Raw genomic sequence first — 27,756 nt, 5'->3', positions numbered from 1 at the left:
TGTCCCTAACTCAAATAAAAAACAGTGTTTTAATGAGTAATATAGGATTTTAGACTCTATCCAAGAAGGAGAAATAATTTTATGAGGAAATTATATCTATATATTGAAGCAAAGGAAAGATACACTGTCTTTTTAAAGATACATTGTCTTTCTAGGACACTGTCTTTTTAAGCATAGGGACAATGGGATTGAAATATATTTGAAGTCTCATATGAATAAGATTTCTAATCTTTTTTCACCCATATAACCTTTATTCAGGATAGATTTTTATTCTGGTTAAATTCTGACCAGAATTGCAGAACACCATCTTCCTGCAGACTATGCATGCAGACATACATAATATTACATGGTCAAACCATACTCCAGTTGAACTGACATTTAACTTGAGGGACAAAAAGCTCTCTAAGAAAACCTGGAGTTTGAGTTGTCTCCTATGACAAGATCCAGACCAAGTAAATAATTTTAAAATCATATTATTCAATATTTAGAAAATGTGGATGAAGATATCATACATACACATAAGGGTAAATATAAGATATATGGGACCTATTTAAAACATTAGTGAGAGGTTGATGTATTAATAGGACCCTCTTAAATTCAAAATAAATAGACTAACCTAGACTATAATTGAAACCAGAGAAATAGACCTCCAGTACAAAAAAAATCAAAATCAACAATAACAAAAACCAAAAACAAATAAGCAAAGGCAAAGCAAACTATTGGTCTGAAAATTAAAAGTAATGTCAACTAACTATGTCATCCCAACAGTTAGAAATGCCATGGAGAAATGGTTACCCACCCCAAAGAACTATGTGATGCATTTTCAACTTATCATAGAAATGCACATAATAGATTATCCATTATTAAGAGAAAATGCACTTTAGATAAACAAAATGATACTCCATATTTTAGTTTTTAGATATAGATATGCTTGAACAATCTATCACAGAAGAAGACATCTTAATAGCTATTGATGATATGAAAATGGTAACGCCCTGGCTCAAGATAAGTTAATTATAAAATATTATAAAGCTCTAAAAGAAAATTGGATAGGCCCCTCAGAGATGGGTGTTACACAATATTCAGAGAGAAAGAAATATAAACCTCTGTGCAGAAGTCATTCCCAAACCTGAATTGGATTTTAACGATAGTTAATTATACAAATCAATTTATTTACTAAGTTCACATGTAAGGATTCTGGCTAAGGCACTGTAGAGTACACCACTTCAGGTATCCCCAAGCTATATTAATAAAGACCAAACAGGATTTACGAAATGTAGATATACCTAACAAATACAAGATGGGAACTAAAAATACTATATTCAGTCCAGATCCAAAAGAACACTCAGATTCTCCTATCATTAGATGTGAGAAAAAGCCTTTGATGGGGTTGAATTGAATTATTTAAATACAACACTATGCCCCAGGATATGGCTCTCAAATTTATGACACAAAGAGAAGCATTATATCACCCAGCCAATAGTTCTTATAAAATGATGCAGCTCTAATACCTTCTCTTTTCAAAGAGGAATAAGGCAAGGATATAAAGCATACTAATGAATTTAATATAGACAATAAAGAAAATAGGGCAAAAGTGGAAAATTATTTTAAAAAGGACAAGGAACACATGGCTTTACAAACATCTTCTATATGTTTAAAAATCTGTTACTGGGCATTACATTTTAAAACTATTGTTGGTTCACTGTGATGGGAAATCTGCTCCACACTGGCCCATAAGAGGTTAATAGAGTCCTAGGGAGGGTGCATAGGGGGCAGATAATTAGAGAGGGGCTGCAAGGAGCAGCCAATCAGGGCTGGGCTCTCCCATATAAGAAGGGTTGCAGAGCAGCTTCAGTAGCTGCCTGGAGTTTGAGCACGGAAGATCAGGCTCCTAGCAGGAGGAAGGAGTGCCAGCACCCTGGACAGAGCAGTGCTGCCAGAAGGGACCAGGGAAGCTAGAGACAGCTCCTGGCTAGCTGCTAAGACTGGCAGACTGAAGCCCTGAGGTAAAGACAAAGAAAGGTGCTTTATGCTGCAGGGAATTGGTCCAGGGAAATTAACTGAGGAGTCAGAGGGGATGCAAGTGGCAGCCATCTACAGGGTGCCTGGGCCGGGACCCAGAGTAATGGGTGGGCCCAGGTCTCTCCCACCCCGACTTGCCACTGAGGAAGTGGCTGGACTGAGAGACTGCAATACTGTCCCCCTGAATTAGGGCTCTAAGAGCACTCCCAAATTAATATTCATTGCATGTTAAAGTTCAATACATTGTTTTTGGCAAAATAGCCATTTTCATCTATAACAATATGAAGACTTTCTAAGTGAGGAGGATGAATATGACTGAGAAGGGACAGGCAAGAGCATCATTGTTAAAGGTGTTAATGTCTTTTACCAAACAACTGAATGTTTGCTCGTTTTCACTCCATTTTTTGCTTTGGGGTAATTTTTTATTTGTGTAAAATTTTGAGTTTGTCTGTTTCAGTTCTCCTACCCAGTTGGAATTAGGAAGAGGATGGTGTGACCATTTATGCTGCTGGTACACAATTTAAAAATTCTAAATACAAAGGCTAGATTCACAAAGGTGCCTAACTTCATCTACCTAAATCCCAGATTGAGATGCCACTCGTATTCACAAAACCCTTGCTCAGCAGCCGCCTAACTCTCTAGGTGCCTAAACTCACTCAGCACCTGCATTTTTGCAGTAAAAATTCCCTAGATGTCTATATTTCTGCCTCTGGGCATGTGTGCTTTAGTCTCACTCTAGGTGGCCAGCCACCTAAATCCCAGAGCAATTCACAAACAGGGAGAAGAAAGATGTTCTTCTGCCTAACTGGCATGTGGGCTCAATCTGGCATGCTCAGAGGCCATCTATCTCCACAAAAAAATCAGGAGGGGAGAAGAAGACACTCCCTCATAACTTTTAGCTCAGTGATTAAGATACTCACCCAGAATATGGGAGACCACACGTTCAAGTCCCTCCACTCTGCCTAAGGGGGTGAAGGGATTTGAATATTTATTTGTCACCTCCCAGATGAGAGCCCTAACCACTGGCCCATGTCCTAGTCTGATGTGGGACTCCCTGAGTCTCTCTTGTTGAATCTAGTCCATTTTGGATTAGGTAAATAAATAAATGGTAATTAGGTCAGAAATCACATAAGAATGTCTCTGTACCCGGTGGGTGGAGCATCACCTGGGAGGTTGCAAGACCCAGCATCTAATCCGTCCCCTCTTCTTTCTTCTTTTCCTCCTCCTCTTCCCTCTCCTGCCCTCCCACCACCAGCTTCTTGCAAGAAGTGCCTGAGTGCAGGTGAGGGTTCATAGCTGACAATCCCAAGCAGAGATAGGCATCTCCTTCCAGTCTGGATTTAGGCACTTAACTCCCTGAAAGAGGCAGGGCTTAGGAGACACCTCTCACCTTGATAGCTCCTATTGGCTATGTTAGGCAGCTCCCTTCTCAGTGCTCCCCGCTCCCATTCTGAGGCACCTATCCATTCCGAATTGATTGTGTAGGGAGTCCCCATGCCTAAATCTGGCTTTGTGTATTGCAGCAATTTTCTAGGTACCATGACACTCAGCGTCACAACATTTAAGTCCTTTAATGAATCTAGACCCAAGAGGCTACCAGGGACAAGGATTATAGTAGGCAAAATAAAGATATCTGCAATGACGGTAGGGTTATTGACAAATAGGTTTTCTCTTGTAAACTTAATTCAGCCCCCTTGTGCATAAACTATTTTTCCTCAGGAGCCCTCACTCAGCGCACACTGAATGGGTAGCTATTCAATATTACTTTTATCATCATCATTCAATGTGTGGTGCCAAGCATTATGTAATACACACCATCCAAACCCCACACTGAATACAGAATTATTAATTTCCTGTTCTGATAGTAGAATATTAATTCTTTACAAACACTACTGAATTTAATTTTACAACACCCGTGTGAGGCAAGGTGGTATTATTATCCCCATTCACACATGAGGAAATGAGGCTCAGAGATGAAAGCCAAAATTGTTGAAAGGATCAACTAATTTTGGTGCCCATCTGAGAAGCCTAGGGCCATATCTTCAGAGAACATTATCATTTTTACAGCACTTTATATGTTTGGAACAGAGCTTCCACTGATTCAGATATAGTTAGTGCTCGGTACTTCTGCAAATCAGAGCCCAGATGCATCTAGTTGGATATCCAGAAAATGAGGAATATACATTGTCCACTTGCATAAATTTAGATTTATGTAGCTTGCCCAGCATCACATAGGAACTCTGTGGCAGAGACATGGACAGAATCCCGTTCTTTAGGGTGGCATTCAACTGCGTTAACTACAAAACCATCCTTTCTCTTTCTGCAGTTCTCTGCCTCATTCACCATATACCTTCCAGCTTCTGCAACAAATGGGGCTGGGTTCCTACAGAAAATATACTCATTCACTACACAACCTTGATTAATTCCCAGGGAACAGTCTGTCCTATGCATTGAACAAGATAGGGGTCCTGTGGAAAACAGTGTGTGTATATAGTTCATGTAATTATATACTATATCATAATGCATACCCATGATGAGGCCGAGTTAAGATTCTTTGGGCAACCTTAATTCTGGCATTTCATAACTTTGAATAACTGACGTTTCAACCTGAATTTTATTTTAACATAGGTCCTTTTAATGTAATTTAAGGTTTTTAAAAAATTAAATTTAAATACAAATGTTTCATCATATAAAATCATATTGACCCCTAACATGGGTCACCCACAGGGTTGACCACCACAGGTATCCACAACACAGGGCTCTACCATGTGAACCAACAGAGTAACTGGTGTAGTAGAAGGCTGAGTAGATTTCACAGCTGCTTACTAGATAACCAAGAAATGCTGGGTTCAAGTCCAGGTTCTGAAGGGGAATGTGTTCTAGTACTTAGACCCTTCTGCTTTTGTCTCCACTCAAGCCTCTCTCTGTCCTCTTCTGCCCCCTCCTCAACTCCTACTCATATACCCTGTCTATTGATATCCCTGTCTCCTGATCATCCACCTTCTGCCCAACTCCTGCCCCTTTGTCCCTATCTTGCCCCTCCCTCCCTTTCTTCCCCTGGCTCCTGCCTGTGTTCCCCCCTCCTTGCTCATCTTCTATCACCTACAGGGATCCTGCTTTTCCCCTCCTCCCTGCTCCTATCACACTCCCTCCTAGCTAAGGTTGCTACCTCTGAGGTACAGAAAAATGGGACATCTGGGATGATGCTCAGTCTGAAAAACTGGACAGCTGGCAGTGTGGACTAAGCACCCTTACAGATTTCTTGGGAAAGCTACCTCAAAAAGGAGGGGGGGGAATTCTGGTAAACCCTGGGCAGGTTGCAACCTTACCCCTAGCTCCTGCCCCCCTTTTGTTCCTCCCTCTCAGCCTTCTGCCCCCACCCCCTGCTCCTATCCCCAGCAACTGTCCTAACTCCCATTCCTCCCAGAGGCCCTTATCCTCCACTCAAACACACTCCTGCATTCCTTCCTCCCCTCCTCCTCTTCACCCCTTTGCATTTAAATCAGGGTGTTTCATCCTTCTCCTCCACTCTGCCTGAGAGCACAGGATACACTATCTCCCTGATCTCAGTTCCTGTGCCCACCACCACAGTGTCCCACAGCCATCAACAGGAGGAATTATTAGAAAAGGCCTGCTCAGTCCCTGCATGCCCGGGATGGAGCATGCGTAATTACTCTGTGGGGAAGCACATGTGTACTCCAGTTGGCATGTAAAATCTGAAAGGGCATAAAGCATGCTCAGTGCATATGGACTCTTCAGAGAATTTAGCTGCCAAATTCCAACAAGTCTCTACTGAGCATGTGCTACTTGAGATTGTTCAAAAAATTAAAACTTCACTAAATTATGGTGAATTTTCATGGAGCTAGCCAAAGGGAAATCCCAGATACAAATTTCAAGTCCCTGCATCAAAGAATAGAAGTGTAAGAGCTGCTTGATAAAACACCTGTACGAACTTTTTTTAACATAGACAAAATATACCTCATTGTCAGAAATAGATCAAAACTTTTGGCTGAAATTTTTAAAAAAAAGAAAAAAATGTGTGATGCAGATATTCACCATGATAAATTTCACTCTGAACTATATAAATTTGGGAAAATATTAGGTGAATGAAAAGAAATATGCCAGGCAACCTTAACTATAGGCATGACTACTACATGTATCACTTATAACACACTAAACAAAAATAACTAGTTTCACTTGCCTTCAGAGAAGGATTACACTATTATGTGAAGAACAAGAATGTCCAAAGTTATAATACCGAACATTAAAACAGAGATTTGGCGAGTTATAATGCCCTGGATTTATTTTCCAGGATTATTTTGAAGTCAATTAAAGCCACTGATTAAAAATTTCAAAAAAACTTTATGTAAATGAACATAGTTTGCAGGGGAATACCAAGGGAAAATAATAGGAGATAATTACAGAAAAATATAAACAAGGCATACATATCCCACAATAGAAACTCACCATTCCATTCTCATTTGGTGTGAACTCGGATTCTATCTTCTTCTCCCCGTTCTCGGCAAAGTGAGGGACGTTGGGGCTGAAAACCATGAGGTCATTCTTGGCGGTGACTTCCCCGACACACAGGTTCCGGCTCTGGCGCTGCGAATAGGACCAACTCCCCACTTCGCTCGAGCACACCACGGTGGCTTTCCCAGGACCGCACATCACTTCCGGACCCGGATGGCATCTCAGGCCAACGTACACGACAATCACCAGCACAAACAGCCCGGACACCGAGCAAATGGCGATCACTAAAGACACGTTCATGTCAACCAAGGGCCCTTCGCTCCCGACCCTTTGCCTCGAGTCCCATTTCACAGCCTGCGGACTCTCCACCAGGGACAGGCTGACCGTGGCTGTCGCTGACAGCGCCGGCTCCCCATGGTCCTTCACCAGGATCACGAGTCTCTGGCTGGGGCCGTCCGACTCCTCCAAGGCCCGCGTGGTGCTGATCTCCCCGCTGTACACACCCACCCGGAAAGGCCCCGCAGCCCTGGCCTCCTGCACTTCGTAGCGAAGCCACGCGTTGTAGCCGGAATCCGCATCCACCGCTCGGACCTTGCCCACCACGTGCCCTGCGCCGGCCGACAGCGGAACCAGCTCGGGCCCTGGCGAGCCGCGGCCGGAGCCAGGCGCGGACACTGCCGGCGCGTTGTCATTTTCATCCACGACGAAGAGCTGCACAGTCACGGTCCCGCACAAGGAGGGGAACCCGGCGTCCCCGCGCGCTCACCTGGAACTGCAGCACTTGCAGCTCCTCGTAGTCAAAGGGCTGCAGCCCATAGATGTGCCCGCTCTCCGAGTGCACCGAGATGTAGGTGGACACGGGCTGCTGCTCTCCCACACTGCGCTCCACCACCGAGTAGCTCACAAAGGCGTTTTCCCGCAGGTCCGGGTCCGACGCCGACACGCTCAAGAGATGGGCCCCGGGACGGTTGTTTTCCTTCACAAACACCGTGTACACGGGCTGAGGGAAAGCAGGGGCGTTATCGTTCACATCCGCGATCGGCACCAAAATGCTGCTGCTGGCCGAGAGAGACGGGGCCCCTTCGTCTCTGGCTGTCACCAGGATCTTATATTCAGACACTCGCTCCCGATCCACGGCCTCCGCCAGCACCAGCGAGTGATAATTCTTAAAGGTGGAGACGAGCTGAAAGGGCAGGTCCGGGGGGATGGAGCAGGTGACTTTGCCGTTGTCTCCCGAGTCCCGGTCGGAGACGCTAATAAGAGCCACCACTGTCCCCGGGGGAGCGTCCTCCGGCACCGGCAGGGAAAGGGAAGTCACGGCCAGCTCAGGGGCGTTGTCGTTCACGTCTAACACTTCCACCAAAACTTTGCTGTGTCCCACCAATGGTGCGTGTCCTTTATCAATAGCTTCCACTTGAATTTCATAGATGTTCTGAGTTTCAAAATCCATATTTCCTTTCACTCTTATTTCGCCAGTGTTAATATCTAGGCTAAAAATGTCTTTTATTTTGATAGACATGCGGTTGTTAAATGAATAGAAAACGTCCTTATTGATTCCCTCATCCAAATCTGTGGCGTTGAGTTTGATAACTAATGTCCCATTGGCAGCATTTTCATATAAACTCACCTCATAAACAGACTGATTAAATGCAGGCGCGTTGTCATTGGCATCCAGCACAGTGATCACCAGCTGAACTGAACCTGTCAGCTCCGGTTTGCCCCCGTCAGTGGCTGTGAGTAATAAACGATGCTCAGGGGTTTCCTCTCTGTCCAGAGCTTTCTTTAAAACAAGCACTAAAGATTTACTTTGATCATTTTTTCTTTGCACATCTAGAATGAAATGTTCACTTGGGCTGAGTTTATAGGTCAGCAGCGAGTTCGTTCCAATATCTGCGTCAGACGCGCCCTCTAGTGGGAAACTCGAGTCTGGGAGTCTGGATTCTGCAATAATGAAATTATCTTCATTTACCGAAAAAACAGGAGCATTATCGTTTATATCCTGTATCTCCACTTCTACGTGAAATATCCTCAGGGGTTTGTCCACTATCACCTCCAGGTCAATGGCGCACAGGGGGCTCTGGCCGCACACCTCTTCCCTGTCTACTGGCGAATTAACAAACAAAACGCCGCTCTGCAAATTTACCTCAAATAGTCTCCCCTGCCTTTGGAGACCATCCGGAACATCCGAGACACCAGCTCCGACACCTCCAGCCCCAGGTCCTGGGCCAGGCGGCCCACAAAGGTGCCGTGTTTGGATTCCTCCGGCAGGGAATAACGGACCTGGCCGCTGCCCACCTCCCAGGCCGTGTGTAGCAGAACCAGCCGCAGCAGCTGCCCGGTTACCAGGGAGTCTCGCCGGAGAAGAGCCATCGCGGACGTAGGATGCTTCTTCTTTGTAAAATGTTACTGCTTTATGTCTCGCAAATGTAGAAAATTATTTTAAATATGTGCCAAAATATCATAATTTAATGCCTTAAATCCAGTCCCTTTTCCTCCAGTATTATTCCGCCATCTTCTTGAGCTTTATTCAAACTGCTCTAAATCAGGCTGGCGCTGTGTTTTTTCCCTGTTGAAGGAAATACCTTTTTAAGTAGACAGCGACACCTTGTGACTGAAGTTATAAATGCAATACCACACTATTTTTCTTCATAGCTGTTCGTTAATATTTTTATTCTCTGTCCACATGGGCATTGGTTACCGTTGTGTCTCAGTCTTCAAATGCAGTTCTTGCATAAGGTGATCTTATCTGATACTATGGAAAATTGTATTCAAGTAAAATATTTATATATGAAGACATTAAATAGATATTTAAAATAAGTGTGTCTAGAAACAGCTGGGGTTTGTTTGATTGACTGACTGACTTGATATTTTAGGTGATAATGTGAGAACATATGATGTGCGATTTAAAAGTTTCCATTTCTTAATAAATGCACCTAGGAAATTAATAAATTTTTATTGGAATATGTTTTCTATCTTATAAAACTCTAACTTTCAGAAAACGTAGAAAATACAATCTTCTCGTTATCAAGTTATAGTGAGCTCACTAGACATATGTAAAGATAATACATAACGAGGTGTAATCATCTAACTTATGTAAAGGTAGAGGAGAATTTTTTTAGCAAGGGGGTCAACGAAAGGGACAGGAAAAATGGCCTCAGAGTTTCTCTAAGGACGGCAATAATATGGAGCTCTGTAGCCAGGTCAAGTGTTTCACTGCGGCTCTGAATGATAGAATATCTCTTCAGTTACAAATTATAATCTATATGAATAGGATAGTATCCCTTAAAATAGTTTTTGAACCCTCTAGAGGCGCTTACTGTGTTCTATATTTTGAGAAACTGCTAGAAAACAGCCAAAGAAGCAGTATGTATGTAGTTAGGAGTTACATGTTTATGTATTTAGTACATACTTTTATCTGAGCTTTAACTAGCCCTTGTGGTTTGATCTTACTAGTTTTGTTGTACAAAGAACAAAAGTCACAACATAAATCATGTGAGATGAACAGCAGGAGGCCTTACGAGAGGAGAAAGAAGTAGTATGAATTGTAGTTACCTGCTTTAATATCTCATATATTGCTTTTCTTCTGTTGTCTCCTCTGGCAGGTTTATCTGTTTTCCGTTACTTTGTGCTTTTAAAAGTTGCTCTGCAAAATGTTTAGGCAACATTTCCATTTCTAACTTTCTGTAAGTGATCGCATCAAGAGATATTGAAGTGCATGCAAACTGAAAATTAGTTATACAGAAAACCACACACACTCATCACACACATAGTACAATTAAGGGAGGTTATTTTCACATTCGGATACCTAGATTCTGAATCTGTATTGAGTCAGTCATCTCCCTCAACAAATGACATATGTGTATGTGATGGTGTGATGTAGTATAGGGATTTTTATCATCAACAATTTGAGATGATCTCATGACTCCCCAGTTGCAGAATAATTTCATCAGCTGTGACTCAGTGCGCAGAAAACATCTGAAGTGGTCACAGAGAAATTTATTTATCACATAGTTCTGCATTTTATCGTATATATATCACCATAATATCTGTGGCTTGTGTGTTCCTATGTAAATATATTACCTGAATTTAGACTCCAAAGTTCTGCGGCCATTTACTTAATTAACTTTTTTTTTACCATTTCCAAACATATGTTAATGGAATGAAGTCCAAAAAATGTTTCATTTTATTTTTCCTCTCTCTGATGACTCGTAGTGTGGAAACAGGAAACCGTTTTCTTTTTTAAAAAATATGTCTTAATTCCTTCCTGTTTGTGTCCTAGTCCTAGAATCTGGAAAGATCGGAATCTCCTTCTCCCCACGTCCCCAAATCAGAAAGCACCAGTGGTTAATTTTACAGTTAACTATTTCCTGCAATGCTTCTTCGTGGTTCTTGAAAGCAGTAGAGTCTCCAATGAGAATCCCTTCCAAGTCCCTCTGGCCATTTTCTGGCACACACAACTCTTTTCTTCACAAGAACCGCTTTCTCTCATCCCTTTTATTCTTTGGGAATTGCTCCCTCGGTTCAGAGGACCACGGGAGTCCTTAGCTGTGGGAATCCCAGTTTCTCTAACAATTGGAGATCTGATCTGATTTCCATTTCCTCAGTACTGTATCAGCGCCCCTGTGCAGGACACAGCTTCGGAGGAGGTAACTTTGAGAAAATCCTCATTCAGTCTCGTGCGTTGGTTATCTTCCTATTCCCACGACCATTAAAATTACATTTTCTCTAAAATATTGCCGGTATGGGGATGTCATGAATACGTTACGCTCTGGCAAGGCTTTGCGCAAACTATTTTTTAACTGACAGCTGATTGTGCGTGTCAAGATGAGAGGGAAAGTGTCTTCCGTAGTATGCAAGGAATTCTACTATGTCGAAGAAGTTGTCATGTATAGAAGACTCCATTCTGGGGGGTAGGGGTGGGAAGTCGTTATTCGCTGGTTTAGCTTTGAGTTAGTATATATTCTAAAATTAATCACAGCTTAACCCAGATATTATTTTCTGTTGTGAATAAAACCCAGAAACGAGCATTAGTCTAGAACTAGGTGTGTTCCTTCCATTAGTAGCTTGGATGCTCTCAGTCAAGTTCCTCTTAGAAGTTGTAACTGCTATGTTACAATGCATTTACAACTCCACGATTTAATTTAGAGCCAATTTCTATTAGCCTTTATTTATTTCTGTAAAACAGAATTTCTATATGGAGCTTTCCGAGACCATTGCAGCGAAATAAACGATGCAATTTAAAAGTCATAGATTCTCTGGTAGATGCATCTGCACTGACGATATTTAGTTTGTTTCCTTCAATATCAGATTGTTCTGCTTACACTGATTGTTCTGCTTACATTATTCTGGTTCTCAGTAATTACTGCATATTTTGTAAATAACCTAAATGTTATAGTGACGGGAAAACCTGCTGAATAATCTAAGGTAAAATAAAAGGGAAAGAGAACATTCAGATTAATATCTATCCATTCCTATAATCCGATTTTACTTCTTGTTTACTATCAAGTAGAAAAAAGGGTGATCATTCCTGTAATCCATGGACTCTATTGTTAAAATGAAATCTCGCTTATTTGCAATTTCCTTCTTGGGTGGCAAGTATGAGATCAATGACTCATGTTCAAAAATCAATCCCTAAAATTCAGTGTTTTTAAAATGAGACTGACCAGCAAAAAAAATAATTTGAGAAATGAAAGCCAAAATAGGGGAAATAAAAGGTTAAAGAATATGTATATACCTTAGGTAATTCAAGTTGGCAGGGCCTGATGAAATTCATCCTAGGGTACTTAAGGAACCAGCTGAAGCAATCTTGGAACCATAAGCAATTATCATTGAGAAGCAGAGGACTGGTGAGTTCCCGGAAGACTGAAGGAGTACCTATCTTTAAAGTGGGGAACAAAGAGGACTAGGGAATTTTAGATGAGTCTGCCTAACTGCAATACCTGGAAAGATACTGGAACAAACTATTAAACAGTGAATTTGTAAGCACCTGGAGGATGAAATGGCCAGCATGGATTTGTAAAGAACAAATCATGCCAAACTAACCTAATTGCTTCTTTAGGGGTTTACTGGCCTAGTGCATGGGGAGGAAGAAGCAAGTTACATATTAGGAAAAACTTTCTAACTGGTCTACACTACGAGTTTATGTCAAATTTAGCAGCATTAAATCAAATTAACCCTGCGCCCGTCCACACAACGAAGCCATTTTTTTCGACATAAAGGGCTCTTAAAACCAATTTCTGTACTCCTCCCTGATGAGAGGATTAGCCCTGAAATCAACATTGCCGTTTCAAATTAGGGTTAGTGTAGACGCAATTCGAAGGCATTGGCTCTGGGAGCTATCCCACAGTGCATCATTGTGACCGCTCTGGACAGCACTCTGAACTCGGATGCACTGGCCAGGTGTACAGGAAAAGCCCCGGGGACTTTTGAATCTCATTTCCTGTTTGGCCTGGCGAGGTCATCAGCACACGTGACCATGCAGTCCCAGAATTGAAAAAGAGCTCCAGCATGGACAGAACGGGAGGTACTGGATCTGATTACTGTATGGGGAGAAAGAAAAGGAGTACTTGTGGCACCTTAGAGACTAACCAATTTATTTGAGCATAAGCTTTCGTGAGCTACAGCTCACTTGATCGGAGAGGAACCCGTGCTATCAGAACTACATTCCAAAAGACGAAATGCCAAAACATTTTAAAAAATCTCCAAGGCCATGAGGGACAGAGGCTACACCAGGGATGCAACACAGTGCTGTGTGAAACTTAAGGAGCTCAGACAAGTGTACCAGAAAACCAAAAAATCAAACGGACGCTCCGGGACAGAGCCCCAGACATGCTGCTTCTATGCTGAGCTGCATGCAATTCTAGGGGGGGCCGCCACCACTATCCCACCCCTGTCCGTGGACTCCGAGGATGGGATACTCTCCGCCATGCCTGAGGATTTTGCGGATGGGGAAGATGAGGAGGAAGAGGACGAGCTTGAGGAGAGCACACAGCACATCGTTCTCCCCGACAGCCAGGATCTTTTTATCACCCTGACTGAAACAGGGGACTGGAACACATGACTTATGAGGAGAGGCTGAGGGAACTGGGGATGTTTAGTCTTCAGAAGAGAAGAATGAGGGGGGGATTTGATAGCTGCTTTCAACTACCTGAAAGGGGGTTCCAAAGAGGATGGATATAGACTGTTCTCAGTGGTAGCAGATGACAGAACAAGGAGTAATGGTCTCAAGTTGCAGTGGGGGAGATTTAGGTTGGATATTAGGAAAAACTTTTTCACAATGAGGGTGGTGAAACACTGGAATGCGTTACCTAGGGAGGTGGTGGAATCTCCTTCCCTAGAAGTTTTTAACGTCAGGCTTGACAAAGCCCTGGCTGGGATGATTTAGTCGGGGATCGGTCCTGCTTTGAGCAGGGGGTTGGATTAGATGACCTCCTGAGGTCCCTTCCAACCCTGATATTCTATGATTCTATGATTCTATGAAATACCCTCCCAACCCAACCAAGCTGGGGAAGGGACCTCTGGTGAGTGTACCTTTTTAAATATAATACTTGTTTTAAAAGCAAGCATTTTTTAACTATTAATCAGCCTGATGACTTGGGATGCATTCGTGGCCAGTACAGCTACTGGAAAAGTCTGTTAACATGTCTGGGGATGGAGCGGAAATCCTCCAGGGACATCTCCATGAAGCTCTCCTGGAGGTACTCTAAAAGCCTTTGCAGAAGTTTTCTGGGGAGAGCAGCCTTATTCTGTCCTCCATGGTAGGACACTTTACCACGCCATGCTAGTAGCAAGTAATCTGGTATCATTGCATGACAAAGCCTGGCAGCGTATGGTCCTGGCGTTTGCTGGCATTCAAGCAACATCCGTTCTTTCTCTCTCTGTGTTATCCTCAGGAGAGTGTTATCATTCATGGTAACCTGGTTGAAATAGGGGAATTTAATTAAGGGGACATTCAGAGGTGCCCATTCCTACTGGGCTGTTTGTCTGTGGCTGAAAAGAAATCCTCCCCACAGTTATCCACACGGTGGGGGAAAGGGGCATTGGCACTGAGCTGTTCACATTTGGCTACCAAGGGTCTTCCCTGATACCAGCCATGCGGTGCGGGGAGGGGTAAAGCGATCATCCCAGAGAATTGAATGGTGGGGGGTTTAGTTTGGTTTCTGCTGCTGCACGTTAACACGAAAACCGCAGCACTAAAGGGCCAACTCAACGGGCTTTGCTTGGTATGGGAAAGGAGGGCGCTGCTGTTATGAAGGTTGCAGAAGCCGAAAGACTATGGCTTACCATGGCCACCTGCAAGTCTAATTCTGTTGCCCGGCACTGCATGTGTGATCTCTAACACCAAAGCCGCAGGCACTCAATATAAGATGCAAAATGTGACCTTGTACAAAAATCACATGTGCTACGTAATGTGAATAGTGTTGTTCACCGTGAAAGAGTATAGCCATTGTTCTGTAAAATGTATCTTTTTAAATACTTCACTCCCTTTTTTTCCTCCAGCAGCTGCAAATGTTTCAAGCCTCCCTCCTCCGTCCCAAAGGCTATCTCAGATAAGGCGGCGAAAAAAACACAAGCGCCATGAAATGTTCTCTGAGCTCATGCAGTCGTCCGGCACTGACAGAGCTCAGCAGAATGTGTGGAGGGACACAGTAGCACAGTACAGGAAAGCGGCCAATGAACGTGAGGAGAGGTGGCGGCGGCAGGAAGATCAGAGGAGGCAGGATGCGATGCTGGGGTTACTGCGGGATCAAATGGACATGCTCCGGCATCTGATGGAGGTTCAGGAAGGGCAGAAGGATCACAGAGTGCCGCTGCAGCCCCTGTTTAACTGCCCTCCCACCTCCCCAAATTCCATAGCCTCCTCACCCAGTCGCCCAAGAACGCGGCGGGGGGAGGCTCCGGGCACCCAACCACTCCACCCCAGTGGACAGCCCAAGCAACAGAAGGCTGTCATTCAACAAATTTTGAAGTGGCCTTTTCCCTCCTTTCTACCCTCCTCCCACACCCCACCCGGGCTACCTTGTGAGTTATCTCTCTATTTTTATAATCAATTAATAAAGAATGGCTTTTAAATGATAGTGACTTTATTTCCTTTGCAAGCAAGCTGTGATCAAAGAGGGGAGGGTAGGTGTCTTACAGGGAATTAGAGGCAACCAAGGGGGCGGGTTTTCATCAAGGAGAAACAAACAGAAGTGTCACACAGTACCCTGGCCAGTCATGAAACTGGTTTTCAAAGTTTCTCTGATGCGCAGCGCTTCCTGCTGTGCTCTTCTAATTGCCTTGGTGTCTGGCTGCGTGTATTCAAAGGTCAGGCGATTTGCCTCAACCTCCCACCCCACCATAAACGTCTCCCCCTTACTCTCACAGAGATTGTGGAGCACACAGCAAGCAGCAATAACAATGGTTTTTGGTTTCCAATAATGGAATATTGGTTTCGCTGAGGTCTGAGCGAGTCAGTAAACTGTGCCTGTGGCCCTTTAAACGTCCAAAGGCACACTCTACCACAATTCTGCACTTGCTCAGCCTATAGTTGAATAGCTCCTTACTACTGTCCAGGGTGCCTCTGTATGGCTTCATGAGCCATGGCATTAAGGGGTAGGCTGGGTCCCCAAGGATAACTATAGGCATTTCAACATCCCCAACAGTTATTTTCTGATCTGGGAAGTAAATCCTTTCCTGCAGCCGTTTAAACAGACCAGAGCTCCTGAAGATGTGAGCGTCATGAACCTTTCCCAGCCATCCCACGTCAATGTTGGTGAAATGTCCCTTGTGATCCACCACACTGAAAAGCACCCCTTGTGGTTTATGTACTGGCTGCCCTGGTGGTCCGGTCCCAAGATAGGGATATGTGTTCTGTCTATAGCCCCACCACAGTTAGGGAATCCCATTGCAGCAAAGCCATCTACTATGACCTGCACATTTCCAGAGTTACTACCTTTGATAGCAGCAGCTCAATGATTGTGTTGGCTACTTGCATCACAGCAACCCCCACGGTAGATTTGCCCACTCCAAATTGATTACCAACTGACCGGTAGCTGTCTGGTGTTGCAAGCTTCCACAGGGCTATGGCCACTCACTTCTCAACTGCGAGGACTGCTCTCATCTTGGTATTCTTGTGCTTCAGGGCAGGGGAAAGCAAGTCACAAAGTTCCATGAAAGCGCCCTTACACATGCGAAAGTTTAGGAGCCACTGGGAATCATCCCAAACTTGCAACACTATGCGGTCCCACCAGTCTGTGCTTGTTTCCCGGGCCCAGAATCAGCGTTCCACAGCATGAGCCTGCACCCATTAATACCATGATCTCCAAATTGCCGGGGATCGCGGTTTTAGAGAAATCTGTGTCCATGTCCTCATCCCTCTCGTCACCATGCTGCCGTCACCTTGTCACCTGGTTTTGCAGGTTCTGGTTCTGCATAAACTGCACGATAATGCGTGAGGTGTTTACAATGGTCATAACTGCTGCGGTGAGCTGATCCGGCTCCATGCTTGCCGTCCTATGGCATCTGCTTGGGCAATCCAGGGAAAAGGGCGTGAAATGATTGTCTACCGTTGCTTTCACGGAGGGACGGAGGGAGGGTTGACTGATGACATTTACCCATCACCACCCCCGATGAATTTTTGGCCCCATCAGGCATTAGGAGCTCAGCCCAGAATTCCAGTGGGCAGTGGGGACTGCGGGAACTGTGGGATAGCTACCTACAGTGCACTGCTCGGAATGTCGATGCTTGCCATGGTACTGTGGATGCACACCGCCGAATTAATGTGCTTAGTGTGGATGCATGCACTCGACTTTATACAATCTGTTCCCAAAAATTGACTTCTGTAAAATCTGAGTAATTTTGTAATTAAGGTCAGGAACAGGCTTCCAAGGGAGGTTGTGAAATCCCCATGATTGGAAGTTTTTAAAAACAAGTTGGACAAACACCTGTTAGAGATGTGTTCACTTGGCTCACCACAACCCAGGGGCTGGACTTAATGACTTCTGGAGGTCCTTCCAGTTCCAGCCCTATATTTATACGATTATGCTACAAATAACGATTACTGTTATCTTCATCACCAGGACTCCGCATTTCTGAAATATCTTCTCGTGCACTATACGTAATAAAAAGGCCTCTTACTTCAAGACCGAAGCAACCAACAACTGCCCTGGATGAAGAAGAAGCTTCCCAGAGGCATGCTAGCGTTTGTCACTGGAATTTTACACCTTCCTCAAGACATCTACTAGTATGCTACTGTGACAGTCATTGGTGTGATCCGGTAAGGCAGTTCCTATGCTTCAAAAGAATAAGATGAAAAATCATCATAATATGATATTTATGAATCAATACTTAGAAACTGTGCTTCCCAGGATATGAGTTATTCCTACTCAAGCCCATAGGAGTTCGTTGTTTCCTACAGGTAGAAGATGGAATGCCATTGGAATACCTAATTACTTTGGATTTACACTAGTGTAATCAAGATACGGTCCTCTCTTTCTTTTCACAACTACTTCTTCCCACTACATCAGTAGCTGAAATTTCTGAAATCTAAACCCATAAACTTATAGACATTCCTAATATACATTTGCCAGATCTTACCATCTCCAATTAATATATATTTAGCATTTTTATTCAGGAGGACAGCTGAAATTCAATGCTTCAGTCTAACACTTAAAACTATTTTTCACCATACAATATTATATGATTGCGTTTGCCACTACACTAGTGCCACAGTGTTGAGATAAAGAAACACTGTCCACCATAGAGTCCAAACTCTCATCACTGACAGGAATACTTGCCTCGTTGTGAGAATTTTGCTACAAAATTGCGAAAATAGGAGATGGCAACATATTATTTTTCCTCCAATTGACTGTAGGACACTGAAAAAATGTGAATGTTTGTATTCCTAACAGGAGCCTTCATCTTTCTTATGAGCTACAGTCTCTCCATTTCTTCATTTTAACTAAGACTGAAATTCAGTCAGGGACTGAAGGAAAAACAGCAATGTTTTCATTAAGGGATGGAAAAGGAAATCAAGCGTCTATTTTCAGATTAATAAAATCGAACTGGAACACTCCTTGAAAGTGACAGTCTGTTCAAACAATAAATAAATAAAATCTAGCGGATCTGACAACTCACAATCAGAACTAATATTTCAGAACGTTAAATATATGCTGCTGTTGCACTGTTTAAGTTCCTAAGAATCAAACCACACAGAGGCTGAAATCTATTTCAGCTCGAAATCAGTGCGAAATAAAAAGTGTGATTTTCCTGCAGACTTTAACGAAAAACACTTCAGGGTTACCTACTGATTAAAAGTAAAAGGTAACACTAAAAAGAGAAAATGTATTTAAAATATTAATTTGCATTATTAAAAACAATCTACCCACGCCTCAGGACTGAACCCTCCCCTTAAATTTCACCAAAGCTTCAGATCACTCATCAGAAATACAAAAATCACGATTGAGCATCATTCATTCCTTGTGAAACCATTAGATATGTCCTTAAAAAAACAGCGATTACTTTCAAATGTCTTTATTTTAAAAGCCATCTCAAATAACTATTTACACAAAAAGCAGAAGATACTATCACAGTCCTCTCTGAGAGACTACTCGTGACATTACATCCAGAGACTTACCTGTCCTGCTGCATTTCGTGTGAGCTCCTGCTGTTTCTCCTCCCCATTTTCCGAAGAGTGAGGGAAGTTGGGGCTGAAAACAATGAGGTCATTCTTGGCGGGGACTTCCCCGACACACAGGTTCCGGCTCTGGCGCTGCGAATAGGACCAACTCCCCACTTCGCTCGAGCACACCACGGTGGCTTTCCCAGGACCGCACATCACTTCCGGACCCGCATGGCATCTCAGGCCAACGTACACGACAATCACCAGCACAAACAGCCCGGACACCGAGCAAATGGCGATCATTAAAGACACGTTCATGTCAACCAAGGGCCCTTCGCTCCCGACCCTTTGCCTCGAGTCCCATTTCACAGCCTGCGGACTCTCCACCAGGGACAGGCTGACCGTGGCTGTGGCTGACAGCGCCGGCTCCCCATGGTCCTTCACCAGGATCACGAGTCTCTGGCTGGGGCCGTCCGACTCCTCCAAGGCCCGCGTGGTGCTGATCTCCCCGCTGTACACACCCACCCGGAAAGGCCCCGCAGCCCGGGCCTCCTGCACTTCGTAGCGAAGCCACGCGTTGTAGCCGGAATCCGCATCCACCGCTCGGACCTTGCCCACCACGTGCCCTGCGCCGGCCGACAGCGGAACCAGCTCGGGCCCTGGCGAGCCGCGGCCGGAGCCAGGCGCGGACACTGCCGGCGCGTTGTCATTTTCATCCACGACGAAGAGCTGCACAGTCACGGTCCCGCACAAGGAGGGGAACCCGGCGTCCCGCGCGCTCACCTGGAACTGCAGCACTTGCAGCTCCTCGTAGTCAAAGGGCTGCAGCCCATAGATGTGCCCGCTCTCCGAGTGCACCGAGATGTAGCTGGACACGGGCTGCTGCTCTCCCACACTGCGCTCCACCACCGAGTAGCTCACAAAGGCGTTTTCCCGCAGGTCCGGGTCCGACGCCGACACGCTCAAGAGATGGGCCCCGGGACGGTTGTTTTCCTTCACGAACACCGTGTACACGGGCTGAGGGAAAGCAGGGGCGTTATCGTTCACATCCGCGATCGGCACCAAAATGCTGCTGCTGGCCGAGAGAGACGGGGCCCCTTCGTCTCTGGCTGTCACCAGGATCTTATATTCAGACACTCGCTCCCGATCCACGGCCTCCGCCAGCACCAGCGAGTGATAATTCTTAAAGGTGGAGACGAGCTGAAAGGGCAGGTCCGGGGGGATGGAGCAGGTGACTTTGCCGTTGTCTCCCGAGTCCCGGTCGGAGACGCTAATAAGAGCCACCACTGTCCCCGGGGGAGCGTCCTCCGGCACCGGCAGGGAAAGGGAAGTCACGGCCAGCTCAGGGACGTTGTCGTTCACGTCTAAAACATCTATCAAAATTTTGCAGTGTCCAGCCAGTGGGGGATTCCCTTTATCTTTCGCCTCAACGCGAATTTCATATACATTGTACACTTCAAAATCAATTTCTCCTTTTACTCTGATCTCCCCAGTATTTGAATTTATACTGAACAAGTCTCTTCCATCAGGGGGAAGATGACTAATGAAATAATAGGAAATATCCTTATTAGTTCCCTCATCCAAATCTGTGGCGTTGAGGGTCATCACTAATACACCATTAGCTGTATTTTCCAATAATTTTATTTCGTAGACTGGCTTATTAAATTCAGGCGCATTATCATTGGCATCCAGGACAGTGATGAGGAGTTGAACTGAGCCAGTGAGCTCCGGTTTGCCCCCATCAGTGGCGGTGAGTAATAAATTATGCACAGAGGTTTCCTCTCTATCCAGTGGTTTCTTTAAAACCATATCTGCAGATGTGGTTTGATCATTTTTCCTTTGCAAGTCTAGAGTGAAATGTTCATTTGGGCTGAGTGTATAAATTAGCAGAGAGTTTGTACCAATATCTGCGTCAGACGCGCCCTCTAGTGGGAATCGAGAGCCCGGCAATCTCGATTCTGCAATAAATATATTTAAGCCATTCACAGGGAAAACAGGAGCATTGTCATTTATATCCTGTATCTCCACTTCCACGTGAAATATCCTCAGGGGTTTGTCCACTATCACCTCCAGGTCAATGGCGCACAGGGGGCTCTGGCCGCACACCTCTTCCCTGTCTACTGGCGAATTAACAAACAAAACGCCGCTCTGCAAATTTACCTCAAAATAGTCTCCCCTGCCTTTGGAGACCATCCGGAACATCCGAGACACCAGCTCCGACACCTCCAGCCCCAGGTCCTGGGCCAGGCGGCCCACAAAGGTGCCGTGTTTGGATTCCTCCGGCAGGGAATAACGGACCTGGCCGCTGCCCACCTCCCAGGCCGTGTGTAGCAGAACCAGCCGCAGCAGCTGCCCGGTTACCAGGGAGTCTCGCCGGAGAAGAGCCATAGCGGGCGCAGAATGTTTCCGATTCAAATCTGATTAGCTAAGAACTAGCCGTTCTATATAATATTTTTGAGCGACCCTGGAGGACGGTCACAATGCATTCCGTCCCCTCTTGTCGCATCCAGTATGATCCGTTATTCTGAGACTGGGGCAGCCAATGTTTTCTTCCTCCCAGGGCGGAGCTATGTTTCTATTTTCCTGGGATAACGCGGTCTTTTAGTAGACAGCGCCACAATGTGGTAAATGTGAGTCACAGCAACAAATTATTTTTTTCGTATTTATATTTAATCCATCTTTGAGAATAAATATTTTCATGTTATTTATACTTAATCTGATTTCTGATCATTCTCATATTATGTCTGTGCATAGAAAAATCTGAGTGAATGATGTTGTAATAACCGGGGATAGACTAAAGGAGCTTTCTTTCCCCCAATAAAACAAATATTGAAATATTTAACCGTAAAGCAGATATAAATGTAAAACGATAATATCTATTTTATATTTTCCTCGCTCTCCAATACCCAGAGTGTCCACTTTTTATTGATGGAAATGGGAAATGCCACAAGCATCTCATTTAACTTTTTAAAAATTACTTTGCTAATGATTCTGGCCTTTTCTTTACAAAGAGATTTGAGCTCTGACGTTTGAAAACAGGAGTTCTGTTCTCTACATTTTGTTTCGTTTTTGAAGCCCTCCCTGATTTGCTCTATCCGACCTCATGGGTACTCTGAAACTCTCGCCTTCTCTCCTCCTCACTCCTTCATTCAAACCTTAATGAAACACCATTGACGTTAATAAGATTCTTTCACTAATTTTAATAAGCTTTGGTTCAGGCCCGATTTCCTCACATTCCGTCCGCAATCTTACCTCCCCAGCTCTATCCTCTTGGAAGTCTTTTGTATATGTCTGCCCCAGTGACTCTCCATCTCTAAAATCTCATCTATAACATTTTTCTCTTTACTTTTTAATTTATCTTTCTTTTTTCTATTATTTATTATTTAACTCCGTAGTCGTATAATTTACCGTAACCCTGTAAAATGCTTTGGGGCACACGAAGATAAATGCAATGGAAAATAAAATGTTCTTTTATTGTTTCCTGGGTTACTGTTTATCATTTATTGAGCGAGTGTCCAGCATTTGTCATTTAGTAGAAGGAACAAGAATTTTAATGGAGAGTTAAATTTGTTACCAACAGCTAAACTGTGAAACAACTAAGATTTCCGCTTTAAAAAGATCAATTTGTATTTCCTACTAATAACAATTAACTTTTAAATAGAAGTTCAGCTGGTACCAACAACAGATCAGTTTAATCAAAGAAGATGAAATATATTTATTTATATTTTATACTATGCCCAACGCCATGGTATCTAAGCGCCTTACAAAACTGATATGTGTGAGTGGATTACAGGCAGCCCTGATATTTTGTTTCTCTTCCTTGTCCAGGGATATAAAGGATCAAATGCACTTTTCTCTTCTTTTCTTTGTATTCTTGTCGTTCCTTGTATTTCTATTCCTCTTTCTAAGAGAAGGCAGAATAGTAGCGTTGAGTTGTTTCGCTTTTGTGTTTGTGCATGCACTTGCAAGTGCAAGTGTGTGCGTTGGTATGAGTCAGCGAGTATGTGATGGGAAGGTTATATCAAAGAGTTGGGTCTTGTATTTTGTCCTGAATATGATCAGGGCCCTTGCAATCCTCAGCTCTTCAGGAAGGGAGTTCCCTGCTCATGAGCCAGCAAAGGTTCTGTTTCCCATTCTCACTACTCTTACTCTTTACATCAGGCATTTCATCATCCTAGAGGATCTCAGCCATCTCGGGAGGTTATGGTCACCGAGGGAGAAGCGACCTTTCAGATCCCAGCTCACTGAGAGCTTTGAAGAACAAAATCAGGAGCCTAGTTATTCTGTCAGTTGCACAAGCGTATCTCCTATGGAAGCGCAGTAAAGGGGAACTCTATCCACCCACCCGACTGGATGATCGCGCCACAGGACTTAAAAACTTGATCTAATAATGTCCAGTGCGCTGCCAATGCAGAGCTACGATCCAACTGGCGGTTGTTTTTCATCAGCCGGGCTGATATATTTTGCCTCATAATGAAGAGGACGAGCAGCAGTAGAAGCTGCAGTGGTAGTAATGATTAGCAAGAGGATGGCACTGGTGCGAGTGGTGGAGTGCAATACATGCGCATAGCGCTTTACAGGCAATTTAAATGCACCGGCGATGTGCCAAGGAGTTTACAGTCCATTTCAGAAAGTAAATATGAAACACAGGAAATAGTTATAATATCAGGTTTAGTGGGGACAATATCATGGTGGAGATGAGTAATGGGAGGTTTTATCAAATGAAATTATTCAGGTAGCATTTTCAGGGCCAGTTAGGCAGAATTGCAGGATAAGAGTCTCGATTCCTGGGTGAGAGGATGGTGTAGGGAGAAGTGTTTTAGGTTTAGTAGGACCCGGGAAAGCATTCGGGAACAGAGGAGCCTGTACAGGAAGGATGGGCTCCACCTAAACGAAAATTGAACTAGATTGCTGGCATATTGAAAAAAAAAGGCTGCAGAGGATTTTTTAAACCTAAGGCCTGGGGGGGAAACAACAGGTGCAGAGGAGCACATGTGGAGCTATCCTTTGGGGATAAATATATTAAAGAGGGGACTCTACATCCTAGTAAAGAGGATAGGAAAGAAGTTGGTAAAGGGAAGGTAGGAGCTAGTGAGGAACAGTTAAATGTAAGACCGTCTTATTTAAATGTAACATATGAAGGCAAGCCACGGAATATTGACAAAATGTACAAGTGCTTTATATACAAATGACCGAAGTATAAATACTAACATGGGTGAACTCTAGTACCTGACATTAAATAAGGATATTGATACACGAGCCATTGGGGAAACTTGGTGGAATAAGGATAATCAGTGGGACATGGTAATACCAGGTGCCAAATACACAGGAATACCAGAGTAGGTTACACGCGTGGGGGAGTGGCACTATATGTGAAAAATGCATAGAGTCAAATAAAATAAAAACCTCAAATGAATCAAACTGTATCATAGAATCTCTATTGATAGAAATTCCATGCTTGAACAATAAGACTATCAGGAGGACTACACTACGGAACACCTGATCAAAATGGTAACAGTGACTGTGAAATGCTTGAAGAGATTGTTGGTAGTCCATCACTGACAACGATGATGATGATGATATTGTCACAATTTTCTCTTAAGTCCAAACCTTGATGCACAGAGTCAGCCACACTGAGGGCATGGGAAGTCAAATCTCTGCGGTTTGATGATGCAGCTTTGTGGCACTTTGCATGTGCAGCCTGGAGACGATTTCGTCAATCCCACTTGAACCTGTTACATGCTGATCTTGTTAGAGACCACCAGCAAGCCTGTTCTGAGCCACCTGTTCTGAGCCATTTCCTTGAGTTCTTTGAGATTGATGCTAGCCCACTGGAGATTCCTTCTCAGGTTATCTTTGAAGCACTTATATGGACAACCTTCTTTCTTTTGCCTTGACTCAGCTCTCCATACAAGATCTGTTTTGGGAGACAGTGATCTTCCATTCTGATGACATTTCCAGTCCACCTAAGTTCTGTTCTGAATCGTATTTCCTGAATGCTGGTTGTGTTTACTGTCTCAAGGATCTCAATATTCGTCACTCTGTCCTGCCAGCAAATGCTCATTATTGAGTGGGGGGAGCTCATGTGAAATTGCTCAAGCTGTTTACTGTGCCATCTAGAAAGAGTCCATGTCTCAGATCCATACAGGAGATATGTTAGAGCCACTGCACTGTAGATTTTCAATTTGGTGGAGAGACAAATGTTGTGTTGGTGAAATACTTTTGTTTGGAGTCTGCAAAGGGCCTGGCTGGCTTTACTGATGCTGGGGGCAATTTCTTTATCAAGGGAACCATCACTTGAGATGATGCTGCCCAAATACTTAAACTGATCCCCATTTTTCAGCTGTATGCTTTGAATGAAGATGGCTGGCACTAAGGCATTGGAATGAGATTCTGGTTGGAACAAGACCTCTGTCTTACTGAGACTGATGGTGAGGCCATATAGCTGGGATGCTTCAGAAAACCATCAATGATGACATGAAGGTCATCGTGTCTATGAGCCATCAAGGCACAGTCATCTGCAAAATGTGCCTCAACAAGAAGTCTCTCCAGCATCTTGGTCTTAGCACTGAGTTATCGAAGATCAAAGATGGAGCCATCAAGTTGGCAGAGGATGTATATCCCCTGATCCAAGTCCCTTGTGGCATGGCTGAGGACACAAACAAAGAACAAATTGAAGAGCACTGGAGTAAGTACACAGCCATGCTTCACTCCATTCAAGATTTCAAATGCATCAGAAGAATCACCAATGGAGAGCACTTGCTCTGTCGTGTGGTCATGGAACAGATGGATGATTTGTATGGATCTTCTTGGGCAGTACAGTTCATGTAGAATAACCTATAGACCCTCTCTGTTTACCATATCAAAAGCTTTGGTCAAGTCAATGAAAACTGCATACAGGTCCATGTTCTGCTCTAAACATTTTCCCTAGATCTGCCTTATAACAAAAATCATGTCCATGGTACTACAACCTGGTCTGAAACTGCACTTCTGGAAAATTCTCCTCAGATATGTTAGCAATGAATCTGTGCAGTAGAATACAAGCTAGTACTTTCCCTGCTGTACAGAGGAGAGAAATTCTTCTCTAGTTTCTGCAGTCAGCTTTCCTGCCTTTGTTTTTGAACGGTGATACAATAATAGCCATAGGCACTGACTTCCTCAGTTCCTGGGGGGTGCTTGACCCCCGCTCTGCCACAGACTCTGCCCCAACTCCACCCCTTCCCCCAAACCCTCCTCGCCTCTTCCTGCCCCCACTCCACCCCTGCCCCCAAGCCTTGACCCCTGCCCCACCTATTCCTGCCCCAGGTCCTCCCCCTCCCCACAATGCCTCCTGAACTGTCACTGAACAGCTGATTGCTGGCAGGTGGGAGGAGCTGATAGGCAGGGCCACCAGCGGGTGGGAGGCAATCAGGGGCAGGGGGAGATGCTGATCTGTGGGGCTGCCGATGGGTGCTGAGCATCCACTATTTTTTTTCCATGGGTGCTCCAGACTCAGAGCACCCATGAAGTCAGCACCTATATTAATAGCATCTTTGAAGTCTTGTGGTATGTCTTCTTCTTCCCAAATGCTACCCAAGATGTTGTGAAACACCTCAATAGCCTTTGGGCCTGCTACTTTGTACAGTTCTGCTGGAATACCATCCTTACCAGGCAAATTGGATGAAACTATAATAAAGAACAAAGTTATCAGACACATAGCTGAACAGTGTACTTGGATTTTCAGAAAGTCTTTGACAACGTGCCTCACCAAAGGCTCTTAAGCAAAATAAGCAGACGTGGGATAAGAGGGAAGGCCCTTTCATGGATCAGTAGCTAGTTAAAAGATAGGAAACAAAGGATAGGAATAAATGGTCAGTTTTCACAATGAAGAGAGGTAAATAGCAGGGATGGGGGGAGGATCTTTACCAGGACCTATGATGTTCAACATATTCATAACTGATTTTTAAAAGGAGGTGAACACTGAGGTGGAAAAATTGGCATGTTGTAAAATTACTCAAGATAGTTAAGTCCAAAGCTGATTGCAAAGAGTTAGAAAGGGTTCTCATTAAACTGGGTGACTGGGTAACAAAATGGCAGATGAAATTCAGTGTTGATAAATGCAAAGTAATGCACATTGGGAAAAATATTCCCAACTATACATACACTAGATTAACTGTTACCACTCAAGAAAGAGATCTTGGAGTTATTGAGGATAGGTCTCTGAAAACATCAGCTCAATATTCAGCAGCAGTCAAAAAAATCTAACAGAATGTTAGGAACCATTAGGAAAGGGATAGAGAATAAGACAATAATAGATAATAAGACAGTACATATCATAATACCTCTTCACATAACACAAGAAGTAGGGGTCACCTGATGAAATTAATAGGCACAAAATTTGAAACAAACAAAAGGAAATACCTCACACAACGCATAATCAATCTGTGGAACTCATTGCCATAGGATGTTAATATAATGCTTTTTGCACTGACTCAAGAGTGTGATTACCAACCTCAGGGCAGACTGCTAGGAAGCAGGGCGCAAACCTCAAATTGGTTGTGAATTCTATACTTAGATTTCACCAATCAATTATTCAATGTGAACTCCTCAGGCACGGCAACAGCCTTAACATGGAATCACAGATAGTCCTTTGGGAACTCCAATCTATCTCATGACCCTGG

General features: G+C 44.0%; 2 protein-coding genes across 8 annotated transcripts in view; both read right to left on the bottom strand.

Moving 5' to 3' along the window:
* The window catches only part of LOC102934918 (protocadherin alpha-C2), a 333,845-nt gene that overhangs the window by 259,268 nt on the left and 46,821 nt on the right, over nt 1-27,756 (bottom strand). Inside the window, exon 1 of one of the 7 annotated variants that reach the window (XM_037907833.2) lies at nt 19,112-21,642. The exons of the other annotated variants lie outside the window; for them this stretch is intronic. Within the exon in view, the coding sequence (XP_037763761.1) occupies nt 19,112-21,484 (2,373 nt within the window). The 5' untranslated portion in view covers nt 21,485-21,642. Of the gene's footprint in view, nt 1-19,111; nt 21,643-27,756 lie in introns of those variants that run through there. 7 annotated transcript variants of the gene reach the window in all.
* On the bottom strand, nt 6,496-9,023 carry LOC122466789 (protocadherin alpha-8-like). The gene has a single exon (XM_043552620.1). It carries the CDS (start codon nt 8,012-8,014, stop codon nt 7,190-7,192), a length of 825 nt encoding a protein of 274 aa, XP_043408555.1. The 5' UTR covers nt 8,015-9,023; the 3' UTR covers nt 6,496-7,189.

This window comes from Chelonia mydas, chromosome 8 (genome assembly GCF_015237465.2).
Source record: "Chelonia mydas isolate rCheMyd1 chromosome 8, rCheMyd1.pri.v2, whole genome shotgun sequence".
Classification (NCBI taxonomy): domain Eukaryota; kingdom Metazoa; phylum Chordata; order Testudines; family Cheloniidae; genus Chelonia; species Chelonia mydas.
This window is presented reverse-complemented; position numbering and strand designations above follow the sequence as displayed.

What these genes read in the sequence shown, in the direction of transcription:
- LOC122466789 (XM_043552620.1), bottom strand. Translation starts at nt 8,014, where the DNA reads ATGTCTATCAAAATAAAAGACATTTTTAGCCTAGATATTAACACTGGC.